This window comes from Chrysemys picta, chromosome 3, assembly GCF_011386835.1.
Source record: "Chrysemys picta bellii isolate R12L10 chromosome 3, ASM1138683v2, whole genome shotgun sequence".
NCBI lineage: Eukaryota > Metazoa > Chordata > Testudines > Emydidae > Chrysemys > Chrysemys picta.
Window position 1 is genome coordinate 182,267,505 of NC_088793.1, and position 15,965 is coordinate 182,283,469.

The 15,965-nt window shown below is 40.7% G+C and overlaps 1 protein-coding gene across 2 annotated transcripts in view; it reads left to right on the forward strand.

Annotated features, from left to right (window-relative positions):
- Nucleotides 1-15,965, forward strand: part of FSHR (follicle stimulating hormone receptor) — a 174,944-nt gene that overhangs the window by 111,542 nt on the left and 47,437 nt on the right. Inside the window, exons 3-4 of one of the 2 annotated variants that reach the window (XM_065590726.1) lie at nt 4,053-4,131; nt 4,570-4,644. In XM_065590726.1, coding sequence (XP_065446798.1) covers nt 4,094-4,131; nt 4,570-4,644 — 113 coding nt within the window. In that variant the 5' untranslated portion in view covers nt 4,053-4,093. The remainder of the gene's footprint in view (nt 1-4,052; nt 4,132-4,569; nt 4,645-15,965) is intronic. The other variant, XM_065590725.1, reaches the window with a different exon arrangement.

Sequence of the window (15,965 nt, forward strand, 5' to 3'; positions counted from 1 at the left end):
CTTCCCTTTATAGTTATGACAGACCTGGTTTGACAAAGCCCTGGCTGGGATGATTAGTTGCAGTTGGTCCTGCTTTGAGCAGGGGGTTGGACTAGATAACATCCTGAGGTCTCTTCTAACCCTAATCTTCTATGATTCTATTAATTGTTTTGGGGAAGATGATTATGAAGATGTGGGCTTTTGGGAAAGGCAAGTAAAACCCGTTTCCTACAAAATACAAACATCCACCATAGAAGACACACTTATTTCTTAAATATGATGGAATTGGGAGAATTTTGAGGCTTTAACCTGACAGACAAAGATAGTCTTTCAGCTGAGAGAGCGCTTTTTTTATTGCCAACTTGCATGTAATAGTCCATAGCTAGTAACATAAGCTTTGAGCCCATTTGGTAACATAGAATAGTAGAATCATAGCAAAATACCCGAGTAATAGAATCATAGAAACAAACTTGCATTATGTCTTCTGACAAACATCTGTCTTGTATTCTCTTTCTTGGTTTAGGCCCTGATTCAACAGAGCACTTAATGCACATGCTTAATTTGAAGAATATGAGTAGTGTTATTGATTTCAATGAAACAACTCATGTACTTAAAGTTAAGCACGCATGTAGGTGCTTTGCAAGAATAGGGCTTTAGTTTGTTTCCTCTTTGATATTTTGGAAATTGTTCCTGATTGTCTGCACATACCTGTGCAAAAACTTGTATAAATCAGAAATGATGCCTCAATTCTTATCTGGATTTGCAATGATAGCGGGTACTAAAGCAGATAGTATTATTCATTGCACATAAATTATCCAGTAAATGTAGTCCCTTTTTCTGTTTGTAGCTTACTATTACATGCTATTAGCATATTACCTGTTCTTATCAGTGCCTGACCTACAAAGGAGGTGGTTGTTTTGAGCTGATCCCTTCACTTAAGGTCTAGCGCTTCGTGCTCTTAGTTCTTGAGATCCGCTGTTCAATCCCCGGTGTCAGCCAAGAGAACAATTGTCACATGTTTGTGTTTTGTCCATCAACAAACTAGGAGTGTGACTAATTTAATTACTATTCATAATTGTTCAAACAACTAATGAAAATAAAACATCATCAGATGCGCTGTTTGCAAACTGCTCATTTCCATTTGCTATTCGTGGGGTGTGATTGATGACCTAAATCATGCTCTTGTTTCTCATCCTTACCTGGTTGAATGAAAATGTAAACAGAATAACAACAAATGACAGACAGTGGATAACGAATAATAAATACTCTGGCTTGCGCACAAATACCCTTGTATGCATGCAAACATGAATATTTATTCCCCAAATATTTGGGTGAACAAACCTCCATTTTATGCAAATGGTGTGGTAGGATTTTTTTAAAATAATCTTTTAAAAGAAAAACAGAGATTTCTATCTTCCTTCCTTTCTTTTTTAACCATTTATTCTCCTCTTCCTTTTCGAAAATATTGTGGACTGCTTAGCACAAACTTTAGCCTGACCTTTAAACACTTTTCTTAAAAGTAACACATAACCCTCTATAATTTCCCAAAGTAAAGAGCATATTTCTGACACAGAACCATTTAATAAATAAGCATCCTTCTAAAAACATACCCAAATTATATGCCAGATAAGACTTTCCAGCCCTGTCACAGCGCTGGATTCACACATTTTATTGGGTCAACTCATGAAACATGATTAACCTCAGCAGCGCCATCTGTTGGGGAGCTTATACAGTATAGTTTACTGTATCTTGGTGCCTTTATTGTGACCTGCAAAAAACCTACATCACAAAAGACAAATAAATCTGCAGCCTTTGTCCCTGTGCTGTTTTGCAGCATGGACTCTCTCCTGGCTAATCTCATTTGGAGGTATAAAATGTTCTGCATTTTCTATGGATTTGCCTTTTTCTAGATGACAGATTTTTAGATTGCTGGAAACAGCAAATGTGCTGTTCATAAAAAATAATAATAATAAAATGAACTCTTAAAAGGCTGCTTCAAACAACATTGGTTTCATTCAATCTTTTAAAGTGTACTTGAGCAAGCAGTTTGCACTATCATATAAATGTACAATAAAAGGTGATTACTCATAATGGATATTTTATATGTCATCGTGATAAGATGGGAATGGAATGGAAAATATTTTGGTTAAGGCCTTGGTTTTAATTCTGTACACTATAGTAAACTGTGGAGGCAGCATGATACAATGGCTAGAACAGTGGATTGGGACTGACCGGGTTTCTGTTCCCAGCTGTGTCATTGACTTACTGATTTTAACCCTTGATGGCCATTTCACCTTTCTGTGCCTCTGTCTTCCCTCCCAAGTTTTGTCTATTTGGATTGTAGGATCTTTGGGGCAGAATCTCATACTATGTGTTCCTATAATTCATACCACAGTGGAGCCCCAAACTCAGCTGAGGCATATTGGTGCAACTGTAATATAAATAAATAATAAAGAGAAGCTGGTATGTGTGGATTCTGCAGCAACACAGCCCTCAGCTAAATAAATGCAATTCCCATTGCAGTGTGGGTAAAATCATGTCTTTCTCAATTGCTCATCAGTCAGTCTCTTGGGATATCATAAATTCATTTGTTCTCCAGTCACTGTAGAGTTTTTGAGAGTAGACAAGATCTGAATTGCTAATGTTTAAAAAAAGCAGTATTTTTTTATTTAAATACAAACAAACAAAATAGTTACAGGATTTTTATACATAATAAAGAGGCAGGCAAGATTGTTTTTTTAATGGGCAGCCTACTTGGCAGGCATAGTTCAGTGGCTGCTCAAAACAAAGAGGGATATTTCATATATATTAGTTTTTAACTATTTTTATAATTGATCTCTTACATATAGTGACTGTGTCTTACTATTTTACTTTGGGCCGTGTCTGAATCCATTTGCAGTAGCTACCTTAATTTCAAAAGAACAAAATAACCATAAATAAGGGGTGCCCGATATACAGTATGACCCATTTCACGGGGCTTCATTTGGCAGCTGTGTACTGGTGTGTCCTCCCATTAGTGAGTTGCATCCAAATCTCAAAATGTACTTCGTGGACCAGATTCAAGTCTGAGAAATGGATCCTTTGTTCTGATCTCTAAATTGGCATGTGGGTAACCCTCTAGAATAGCCAGCTCTAGCCTGCCTCTCTTGGTACCCCTCACCATAGAGGACTTGGCCAGAGCAATTTCTCTCTGGTAGCCCTTTGGTGACCAAACCAAACTGGTGTAATGTGAAGCAGTCCTGTGGCTACTCTAAGTTACACCATGGGCTGAAACTCCCCCAGAGACAAGTGGAGCAAAGGGTGGTCTGCAGCTGCATGTATTCTGTCACAGCTGGGGTTTCAGCTCATAAAAGAAAACTGTACCCATTTTTGTTCTGCAGTTTTGAAACTATACATAAGAGGCATCAATCACATATAAATATCATGAGCTAGATTAGGTGGAGTTTCTTCAGATTTTTCTTCTGGGGACAGATGAGCTATACCACCTATGTGGCTTCCTGCCTTCTGACAGCAGAACTCTGGAAATTTGCTCTAAAATTTTTAAAGTAAGCTCAACATTTTACACCAGGACAAAATCATAGTATGTGTTACTGTGGAACCAAAAATCCTACCTCTTCAGAGCTGTTACATTTAAAGCTCCCCTTCTCCCCATCATAGGGTTATGAAAGTCTTGGCTAAATCTATACTAACATTCAGTGATGTCTGAGATCCAGTAAACAGTCTGTGTCCCATAGATCGTGCGCTATAATTTCATATGTGCATGCACCTGTTGTAATTTATAAGACCTTTGGGAGGCAGTGTGGTCTAGTGAATAGAGCACATGACTGGGACTCAGCAGACCTGCATTCTATTCCCAGCTCTGTCACAGGCCTGCTTCACCTCTCTGGGCCCGTTTCCTCATCTGTAAAATGGGACTAATGATACTTACCTCCTTTATAAAGTACTTTGAGGTCTATGGATAAAAGGTGCCCAATAAATTCTAGGTATCATTCTTCACCAAATATCTATATTTCTTTGGCTTATCTTTTCACTTGTACCATGGCATGAAATATCTCAACTTCTATTCTCCACAGAGAGATCTCCCAGAATGATGCCTTGGAAGTCATAGAAGCTAATGTGTTTTCCAGCCTTCCCAAACTACATGAAATGTAAGTAAGTGAGCAACATAAGATCGTAGGATAGAAATCTAAAGACTAGTGGTGGCCAGATATCAAAGGGTTTGGTTCAGATGTACTTTAAAAATTCAATACATGTATGCTTGGGATCTCTCTTTTCATCTGTCTATTTCCTTCTCTTCCCACCCACCCTTTCCTTTCTCAACCAGATGCTTCCCTCGTCTCTTGCCCTCAACTCTCTCACTCTTTGATCTAAAACACTTCCTCAGCTATTAGCAATATGGTAAAACAGGTAGAGGGCTGGGATTCTGACTCTGCTAGGTTTGGGCTGGCTGCTCCTTTGGGGTCATGTAGAGTTATCCCCTGTCAGAAAAGCCCCCAAATGTATTGCTATCCTCTATCTAAGAGAAGCCCTGGATCTATTTAAAAAGGCACTGATCCATTTGCTGTAATGTTTTATTTTCTCCTTTTGCAGAAGAATTGAGAAAGCAAATAACCTTGTGTACATTGACCAAGACGCCTTCCAGAATCTTCCTAGCCTCAAATATCTGTAAGAATTTTTACACTTGCAATTATGATAATTGTTTGAAACAATATGAATGCATTTCAATTATCTTTCATACAAATGTTCATAAACATTTTCACTCTGTTTCCTTTCAACAATGGCAGTGTTTCAGCAATGGCTTTCATTTATATTTCATTTATACTCATTGGATGATTAAATCCTTTTAATATGGGTTCATTTGGTATTCAGCTTAATTTTAGTTTCATTTAAATAGCGCTCCTCATTGTGAATGTGGCTTGCACTACTGCAGTTGCCATATCTGCTCCCATGGAGATGCCATCATAATTCGGTGATAATTAAATTTGCCCTTAAAATAAAGTATAATCCAAAAATATTCTTGCATCTTATAGCATGCAGCCTTAACCTGACTGATAATCTCTCCTCAGCCGTGTATTAAAAAAACAAATGAAATCCAATGGACTCTATTTAACAGTAATTGTGTTTAGTGGCTGCAAACTTAAATAAGCTCCCTGGATCATCTTTGATGTACAGCCATAGATAGTCCAGGATATCAGATTAATTTTTTTCATGCCCTAATGATAAAAGCCCAAATATTGCTTTCCTTACTCATGGAAGCAGTCCCATTGGCCACAGTTTTCAGATATGCGTATCGAAGTTTAGACACCTAAATCATTGTTTAGACTCCTAAGTAAAAGTGGACTGACTTTCAGAAACTGAGCAGGCACATTTCCCATTTACTTCAGTAAACATTGTGGGTGCACAACACATCTGCAACTGAGATCTCTTTTAGTTAAGTGTCTAAATAAGGAGATAGCAAGCTAATTTTAGAAATCCAAGGCCACTAAGTTCTGTATTACAGCTGGTTACTAGACAGAAAAAATCCTTAAAGGCATCTGCACAGACATATATGAAAAGTTGCCCTTTCCTTGTCAGGTTGGCTCTCCTGAATGGATTTGGTCACTTTTTTGCAACCAGATAAATATAATGTGCAATATGGACAGGCAATTAAAATTATCTGGTCAATGAAGGGCCTGATCTAAAGCCCACTGATGTCAGTGGAAATACTTTCTTTGACTTCAGTGGGATTTGGATCAGAAGTGCTGTGGACCTTGAGAGGTACCAGTAGGTAGCTCATCATTACCCTGATAAGGCACGTCTTAACTTGTTTTGTCATAAGCAAAATGTATTGATCCCCAGAAGTCACTGAAGGACACATTTACTAGACATCAAATCATTATTATAGTTGTGGGATTGGGGATCTGTTTCTGTTTGGGAAGCTCAGCCCATAAAGAGAGTCTGGGCAGGGTGCTGAGAAGCTCTCATTGTTTAGCACAGTTAGTTGGGACTGGACTTAGAATAAAGCAAAGCTTTTGCAAAGTGTTGTAATTCATTGTAGTTCTTGCATCTTTTTCCATATGCCATGGGTTTTTGTGGCTTGTGCTGTTTGCCACAGTGTGTGCAGTGCCATGTTCTGTCTTTGGTGGATTCCAGCTTTGAGCTCCACATGCCTTTCTGCTTTAGGTCTCTTTTCGTGTAGTATTATGGATTCTTTACCATGTCCACAGTGTCAGAGCAGTGTACACCCTCCATAAACTCCAGTCTGGACTGGGTGACTTCTTTTGCTTGGTGTCAAGGCTGCTTCCCCACTTTGAACTTTAGGATACAAATGTGGGGGCCTGCAGAAAACTTCTAAGCTTAACTACCAGCTTAGATCTGGTCCGCTGCCACCATCCCAAAGCTAATTCCCTTCCCTGGGTAGCCTTGAGAGACCTTCACCAATTCCCTGGTGAATACTTGGATCTTAAAACAAGGAGAAATTAACCATCCTCCGCCTTTCTCCCACCAACTCCTGGTGGATCAAGATCCAAACCCCTTGGATCTTAAAACAAGGAAAAATCAATCAGGTTCTTAAAAAGAAGGCTTTTAATTAAAGAAAAAGGTAAAAATCCTCTCTGTAAAATCAGGATGGAAAAATAACTTTACAGGGTAATCAAACTTAAAGAGCTCAGAGGACTCCCCTCTAGCCTTAGGTTCAAAGTACAGCAAACAGAGATAAACACTTTAGCAAAAGGTACATTTACAAGTTGAGAAAACAAAGATAAACTAACATGCCTTGCCTGGCTGTTTACTTACAAGTCTGAAATATGAGAGACTTGTTCAGAAAGATTTGGAGAACCTGGATTGATGTCTGGTCCCTCTCAGTCCCAAGAGCGAACAACTTCCCAAACAAAGAGCACAAACAAAAGCCTTCCCCCCATCAAGATTTGAAAGTATCTTGTCCCCTTATTGGTCCTTTGGGTCAGATGCCAGCCAGGTTACCTGAGCTTCTTAACCCTTTACAGGGAAAAGGATTTTGGAGTCTCTGGCCAGGAGGGATTTTATAGTACTGTACACCGGAGAACTGTTACCCTTCCCTTTATAGTTATGACACTTTGCAATTCGAATTGCTTTCTCAAGGGTTAATTTGGGATCTTCCAGTAGTCTCTCTCTGAGTTGTTTGTCCCTGATCCTAATCATGATCTGGTATGAAGCTGTTGTTATGCACAGCCAATTGGAACTGGACACATAATAAAGAAGAGCTCTTGCAAGCATCTTAAGTGACTAGTGAGGACCTCGTTGAGGAAGTGGTAGTAGGGGACAACTTGGGCTCCAGCGATCATGAGCTAATCCACTTTAAACTAAACGGAAGGAGTAACAGAATTAAATCAAAGACTAGGGTTTATAATTTTAAAAAGGCCAATTTTAACAAACTAAGGGGAATGGTAAGGGAAGTGGATTGGGCAAACGTATTAATGAATCTTAAGGCAGATAAAGCCTGGGATTACTTTAAGTTAAAGATGCATGAGTTTTCAGAGGCCTGTATCCCGAAAAAGGGAAAAAGATTACTAAGCAAGAGATTTAGACCGAGCTGGATGAGCGACCAACTCAAAGGGGCGATTAGGAAGAAACAGAAAGCGTACAAAGAGTGGAAGAGGGGAGGGATCAGTAAGGAAACTTACCTTAGTGAAGTCAGAAAATGTAGAGATAGAGTGAGAAAGGCCAAAAGCCGTGTAGAGTTGGACCTAGCGAGGGGAATTAAAAGCAATAGTAAGAAGTTTTACAGCCACATAAATAGGAAGAAATCAAAGAAGGAAGAAGTAGGACCGCTGAAGACTATAGCCGGAGAGGAGATTAAAGATAATCTAGGCATGGCGCAATATCTCAACGAATATTTTGTATCGGTGTTTAATGAGGCCAATGAAGGTATTAGGGATACTAGCACCATGACAGAGGGGCAAACAGAATGGGGGATTACCGTATCCGAGGTAGAAACAAAGCTCGAACGCCTTAATGGGGCTAAATCGGGAGAACCGGACGATCTTCATCCGAGAATATTGAAGGAATTAGCGCGGGAAATAGCAGGCCCATTAGCGATAATATTTAATGAATCTGTAAACTCAGGGGTTGTTCCGTTAGACTGGAGAATAGCTAATGTGGTTCCTATTTTCAAGAAAGGGAAAAAAAGTGATCCGGGTAACTATAGGCCTGTTAGTTTAACATCTGTAGTGTGCAAGGTGCTGGAGAAAATTCTGAAAGAGAAACTAGTTGAGGACCTTGAGGTTAATGGCAAGTGCGATAATTTACAATATGGTTTTACGAAGGGCAGATCGTGCCAAACGAATCTGATCTCCTTCTTCGAGAAAGTAACGGACTTATTAGATAAGGGAAATGCGGTGGACCTAATATACCTGGATTTCAGTAAAGCGTTTGATACTGTACCCCATGAGGAATTATTGGTTAAGATGGAAAAGATGGGGATCGATATGAAAATCCAGAGGTGGATAAGGAATTGGTTAATGGGCAGAATGCAGCGGGTCATATTGAAGGGTGAACTGTCAGGTTGGAGGGAGGTTACCAGTGGAGTTCCTCAGGGTTCGGTTTTGGGACCCATTTTATTTAATCTATTTATAACTGACCTCGGAACCGATTGCAGGAGTGGACTGATAAAGTTTGCGGATGATACGAAGGTGGGAGGCGTTGCCAATTCGGAGGAGGATAGGGATATTCTGCAGGGAGACTTGAATGAGCTTGTGAATTGGAGTATCAGAAATAGGATGAAATTTAATAGTGAAAAGTGTAAGGTGATGCATTTAGGGATGACTAACAACAATTTTAGTTACAAGCTGGGGACGCATTGGTTAGAAGTAACGGAAGAGGAGAAGGACCTAGGGGTTCTTGTAGACCGAAGGATGACTATGAGTAGACAATGTGACGTGGCGGTGAAAAAAGCCAATGCGGTCTTGGGATGCATTAGGCGAGGTATATCTAGTAGGGATAAGGAGGTGCTGCTTCCGTTGTACAAGGCGCTGGTGAGACCTCATTTGGAGTACTGTGTGCAGTTCTGGTCTCCCATGTTTAAAAAAGATGAACTCAAATTGGAACGGGTGCAGAGAAGGGCCACTAGGATGATCAGAGGAATGGAAAACCTGTCGTATGAAAGGAGACTAGAGGAGCTCGGGCTGTTTAGTCTGACAAAACGAAGGCTGAGGGGGGATATGATTGCTCTCTTTAAATATATCAGAGGGATAAATACCAGGGAGGGAGAGGAATTATTCCAGCTTAATACTAATGTGGACACGAGAACGAATGGATATAAACTGGCCGTGGGGAAGTTCAGGCTTGAAATTAGACGAAGGTTTCTGACCGTGAGAGGGGTGAAATATTGGAACGGCCTTCCGAGGGAAACGGTGGGGGCGAGGGACTTGTCTGGTTTTAAGATTAAATTAGATAAGTTTATGGAGGGAATGGTTTAATGGTAAAACATAATTGGTGGGGAATACCGAGCAATAGCAGGTAAATAGTATAATGACTAACAAGGGTCAGGCTGGAGACTCTTGCCTACATGCTCGGGGTCTTACTGATCGCCATATTTGGGGTCGGGAAGGAATTTTCCTCCAGGGTAAATTGGCTGAGGCCCTGGAGGTTTTTTGCCTTCCTCCGCAGCATGGGGCAGGGATCGCTAGCAGGAGGGTTCTCTGCAAATTGAAGTCACCAAGACACAGGATTTGGAACTTCATCAGCAGAGTCAAGGGAAGGGTAGGGACGGTTTTGTGGCCTGCAGCATGCAGGGGGTCAGACCAGATGATCATAATGGTCCCTTCTGACCTTAAAGTCTATGAGTCATTGAATAATATAATCTCTCTACACCTACTCAATTTTCTCCTCTTTATGGGAGCTTGGGTTTTTGTTGGCTCTTGGGACAGCACCATCACATGTTCAAAATTGATCCCCGTTTACATGGATACCACTTTAGATATCTGCTGACAGTTGAGTCAACATACCCCTGGACAGGTCTTTTTTTATGCCCATTTTCTGGTGGCTACACTAGCCTCCTGAACAGAGAAGTAATTATGGACATTTGAGGCAGCAGTAGCCTCACCTTTAATGGACTTTCTGCATCACAGGCCACTGCTAAGTTCTATACCAGCAGATGGTATCATAGATTTTGGGCTGAGTTTGGATTTTAGAGTTGTGGCAATTTAAAGCTGCACAAACATTCATTATTTAAACCCTGGTAAACTGAAATACATGGCTTGAGCTGCTGTACTCTGTGATTTCTGTATTATCTTTATTGCATTGTAGTTATATATTTACAAATGTTGCGCCAATATAGTCTTGGCTGTGATTTTACTTCACGCTGATCTGCTGATGGCATAGATGAAAAACTAGTGTAGTTCATCAGAATGTTACACACTTCACTGAGAAACCAAGAGTGATTTAAAAAAAATCATGAAATGTGCTTAAACTATAGAACTAAGAACTAAGTGCAAATTTGTTGATCTGATTTTTATTTTCTCCAAATAGTGTTTGATGGCAGGTACTTTTCTCCTTTACCTTAACTTCTGGCCTTTCATATTGCAACATGTGGGGAAAATTATCTATTGATTTTTAAATAAGGTTTACACTACATTCCCTTCCCATCATGTCCAGTTGCTGTAATTGTCAGTCAGCTGGATTTTGCTCTTTTTCATTCAGTAAATTGTAGTTTAATCTCAGCATACCCTGCTGCTCCCCACCCCAATAAGTGTAATCTTCCAGTTCCATTCTGTAGCTTTTAGACCTTGTTATGATGTTGCTTCATTCTGCTAATGTCAGTTATTCTGTCGGGTTTATCTAATCTATAGAATCCGGGGAACCTCTACCAGCTCGGATTCCTACTGGCAAGCTCCCCACACTTTTCATTTTGTTCAGAGTTTTGAATTAAATCGTGAATTTGATTTTTTTTTCTTAAGATAAGAAATTAGAAGGTTTTGCTCTGGCATATAGTTTCAGTTGCTAGAAGCAGTTATACTCAGGTCAGAGCATTTTATTTTTCTAAGGCAAGATTCAGTAGCCAAAGTTCCATCTCTACTATTATGGTGTGCTATTAATAAGATGAATAGGACACTTACCTCTTGCTCCATCAGGTATAGCATCAGGAGTATCCAAATGAATGAAGCAAGAGTTGAATCCCTGAGTCACAGGCAGCACCATCATCTAAATCTCTTCCTCGTTCACACCCCACGCCCTGCTCCCATCTAACTTCAAATGCCTGCAGCCCAGCTAGTGACACAGAAGAAGCTCGTCACTGTGTTTCCCTGAAAAGACAGTATTCTTTTATTAATTCCACCTTGACCTAGTGCCACTCTTTGTGGAATCAGCCCCTTCCACTTATTTCCTGGCCCAGATCCTGCCCTGGAGACAGAATAGTCACCCACCAGAGGATTCCCTGGGTAGAGGACTCTTTGGGTATCTCCTGCTTCACCTCCCACTCCTGGCAGTTGGTACAACAGGTGTAGAAAAGGAGGTTGGCCAGAATTCCCGTATGCCTAGTGATTCCCAACTGCCAAAACATCTCCTTGTAACTGATGATAGTCAGCATAAATTATATCAATCTTAATGTGCACGCAAAGAGCCTGATGCTCCTCTCCCAGTGGTGTTAATCAGGAGTAACTGTAATGGAGTTAGACTAGCGTGAAACTGGTGCAAATTAAAGGAAAACCAGTCCTTTTTTTGTCACACTACAATAATGCAAATACAGCTGAAGGTATTTCTTTCCTAATTGTGCTCCCCCAGTCCTGGGGCCAATTCAATTCCCTGGTGGCTGCTCTAACTTTCACACAGCTATCCTCAGGGGCCATTATTGCAGTCAGACCGTTGGAGTGAAGGGCTGCCCTTCCCTCATAGGCAGCAGTCAGGAGGGGAATGATACAAGGCACTACCCCAAAAAAGGTATAAAGTGGGAAGAGGGGGGCAAAAAATGAAGATGAACTCAAGGATGAAGGGGAGATAGAGATGGTAGTTGGAGAGGTAAGTTTTTCAGGAGTGGGGAGAACAAAGACACTTGTATTTTTTTACAGGAACCAGAGGTTAAGGAGGAAGGTAAGGGAGAGGATGTTAGCAAGGGAGGTTAAGAGACAGAAGGGGAAGGAGTCTTTGGAATGGATAAAGGAATCAGAGGTGGTGGGAACCTGACAAGAAATGTCAATGGCAGTAAGAGGGAAGAAAGGGGAGTGTATTCAAGGAGAAGGGGAACAGGAGGAAGGCTATAGCAGATTTTTATCTTCCTGACTCCCTCAAGAGAAGATACTTGAATACTGTGTCCAGATGTGGTCCCCTCATCTCAAAAAAGATATTCTGGCATTAGAAAAGGTTCAGAGAAGGGCAACTAAAATAATTAGGGGTTTGGAACGGGTTCCATATGAGGAGAGATTAAAGAGGCTAGGATTTTTCAGCTTAGAAAAGAGGATACAAAGGGGGGGATATGATAGAGGTATATAAAGTCATGAGTGGTGTGGAGAAAGTGAATAAGGAAAAGTTATTTACTTGTTCCCATAATATAAGAACTAGGGGCCACCAAATGAAATTAATGGGCAGCAGGTTTAAAACAAATAAAAGGAAGTTCTTCTTCACACAGCGCACAGTCAACCTGTGGAACTCCTTATCTGAGGAGGTTGTGAAGTCTAGGACTATAACAGGGTTTAAAAGAGAGCTAGATAAATTCATGGAGGTTAAGTCCATTAATGGCTATTAGCCAGGATGGATAAGGAATGGTGTCCCTAGCCTCTGTTTGTCAGAGGGTGGAGATGGATGGCGGGAGAGAAATCACTTGGTCATTACCTGTTAGGTTCACTCCCTCTGGGACACCTGGCATTGGTCACTGTTGGTAGACAGGATACTAGGCTGGATGGACCTTTGGTCTGACTCAGTATGGACATTCTTATGTTCTTAAGATCTTGCACAGAAAGCAGGGAAGGATGGTTGAAACTGGAGTCAAAAGTAGCCAAAAGGTGACAGTGCTTGTGGGCATAGGAGAATGAGGGTGATATGGAAGACTGCAGAACTTAAAAAGAAAAAAACAGATTTGTGGAGAAAATCCACCTGCTCATGGAACTTTCTGCGGAGGCATTCAGTGACATGCAACAGGAGCTGGGGAAATGGATGCTGGGGGTTGGTGGGGCAGACTTTGCATAGGAGAAAGGTCAAAAGAGTCATGGGTGGTAGAGAAAGCATTAGCCATACTTGTATGATTAGTCAATTGAATGCTGTCCTCCTTCCGTACTTTCCTTTTCAAATTCCAAGACCCAAGTCATATTTAAACTCATTTCCATATGAGTTAAAGCTTGGGAAAGCATTTTAAATGGTAACAAGTCTCATAAGATTGCACTTTTCTAAACATCATTTGCTTCAGTGGATCTCCTTTGTAGAATACTTTCTCATCTAGTTCATCCAGCAAAGTGACAGACCTGGAGTTTGACATTTCTAAGACTTCAGCACACTCTGCAACTAATAGTGAAAGTCACATTGTGCCTCTCACTCCTCTAACCAGAACCCATGCCTTAGCCACAGGAGTACAGTGTAATAAATCCAGCATATCCAGCAGCAGTGGCATATGTCAGCTGGATAGAGGGATCTGGAGACTGAAGATGACACCTCTTTTCTTTGCTGTCATGTATTCAGTGCAATCCTGATGGAATTTTGTCATTTTTCCCTCTTTAGTAATTTTGCGATTTCTCTTGTCTATTTGAGGTTCTGGCATCTCAGCCTGTGAATAGCAATAGGAAGGAATAATGAAACAACTGCAATATGTGGAATTTAAGGGCGTTAGTACAAGCTTAGCACCCACCTGGAACCATAAGCCTACATTATGGAGTGTGAAAAGGAAACCTTGTCAGTCTGCTGTCTTTCAACGTAATTCTGTGTTTCATCTCAGTCTGTGTTGTCTCTACAAACTCCCAGCTGAGGGGCTTAGCAAAGGAGATGTGTCTCTTCTTACCAGATACTTTATTATGTATTTTAGCAGATTGTATGGTCCAGAGTGAGCTGAAAAGGACAAACTGTTGTTTGGTAAGCAAAGCATCAGACTAGAACATCTTTCTGCCATTTTCAAATACCTTTTACCTATTAGAAGAGGTTGTTTCTGGTATTGCTGCCAAATTTGGATTTTATTTTCATTCTACAAGGACCTTTCACTGGAGAACTAGAAGAGCTATTAAGATTCCTCTTTCTACTAAACATGTGTTAGATGGAGGCAATATGAGAGAGGAGAAAGAGAGACACGAGAGCAAGGCAGGGGAAAGGACAGAAAGCATTGACTGGCCAGCACTTTAGAAAAAACCCAACTGGACAAAACGTAGCTGCTTCTATGTAAACATTTAGAATTACATTTTGAAGGATGGGAGCCTATGTTTTGATCACACAGATTGTAGTAAAGGGGTCATCAAGAGGTTAACTGAGTTACTCAGTATATAATGGGTTGGAGCCATGTTCCACCCCTCTCTTACTTCCTTTTAGTTAGTGCAGTCAAACAAAGCAACATGTCCCAAGCCTGCAGTACTGTAAGTAGAGTGTGTTTCTTTTGCACTGAGTAGTCCCTTTACAAAACAGACTGTGGCTGTCTCTTGCACAAAGAAGAGTGCAATGAACATTTCTACAATTTTTTCAGCCCCCATAAATTCAGCCACAATTGTAGCCCCTGAATGCTTCCGCCTTCTGCCCTGAAGTATAGTTGTAACCTTTCACACCTACCACACTGTAATGACTGGCTGAAATGTGGAACACCTGTGTCTTGTGTGTTGCACCATAACTGGCAGATTATAATGGGTTTTTTTAAAACTACAAAGCCTTCAGAGTTGAATGCCCTGGCCCCTTGGACATAGGGAAGCCTTTGTCTGAATTGCTTAGAATCTAGGGAAGCAAGGCCATTGTTATGCTCCCTCACTTGCACTGGAAAAACCAGGGGGAATGGGTTGCATCATGCTAAATACCCCCTTCACCTGCCAGCATGCATCAGAAAGCTCAGGGGAGGATTGTGCATCCCTGATTGGAACCCATTTGCATCTTCTGAATGCAGAACTTAAATACTTATGGTGAAAATCTGGCTCCACTGAAGTCAATGGGAGTTTTGTCACTGGCCATGAGATCCCAGATTTCACCCCTATAATTCAAAATCTACCTACTCCTTTAGTATAAATTATTGTGCCAATTGAAACCAGTTGAAAATTTTCTGCTAGAATTTTCACAATGGAAAAGACTAGCCCTATCACTGTAAAAGAAATCACAGGGTGCTGGAATAATCTATTTAGTTTATCTTCATTTATTCTCATGTTTCTTTTACAATAAGAATATTTGTTTTCACTAAAAAATAATTCACTGCACTTATTGATTATGATTAGTGGTATAGTGTTCATATGAAACATATATAGAAGAAATCTAGAACATCAGTTTGGACTATGATATCATTTTATCTCTCAAGCTAAGGCTGTTTTGTCTTGGCTGACAGATGAATGGGAAACCTCCAAGATAAAACTTCAGGCAGTGATATTTTTACTTCAGAATCAGTTGAGTCAATCAGCTCCTCCAGGAGAATCTTCACTTGTATGGCCGTGCTGGGCAGCACAGGGCAATGTGCTCTCATTGCCCTTATTCTTGGGATTGACGTAGGGATTTAAGGAGCAGTATTGTTTGAGTTCTCTGTTCTCAAGAGCATTCTGTTCACTTTAGAGTCTGAGGGTCCCTAGTAGATGAGCAGTTTCACGATCTCAATGCCTTCCTTTGGGATGCCAAGTGAAGAGGGTAACACCCTTTTAGGTTCTCTGATAAAAGAACAGGAGTACTTGTGGCACCTTAGAGACTTACTACCCACAAAAGCTTATGCTCTAATAAATTTGTTAGTCTCTAAGGTGCCACAAGTACTCTTGTTCTTTTTGCAGATACAGACTAACACGGCTGCTACTCTGAAGGGACAATGATGATGAGGGGGCGTGTATAAGAACCTACATAGAACAGAAAAGAGTTTGCCATCTGCCAGGTTGGTTAGTGCATCA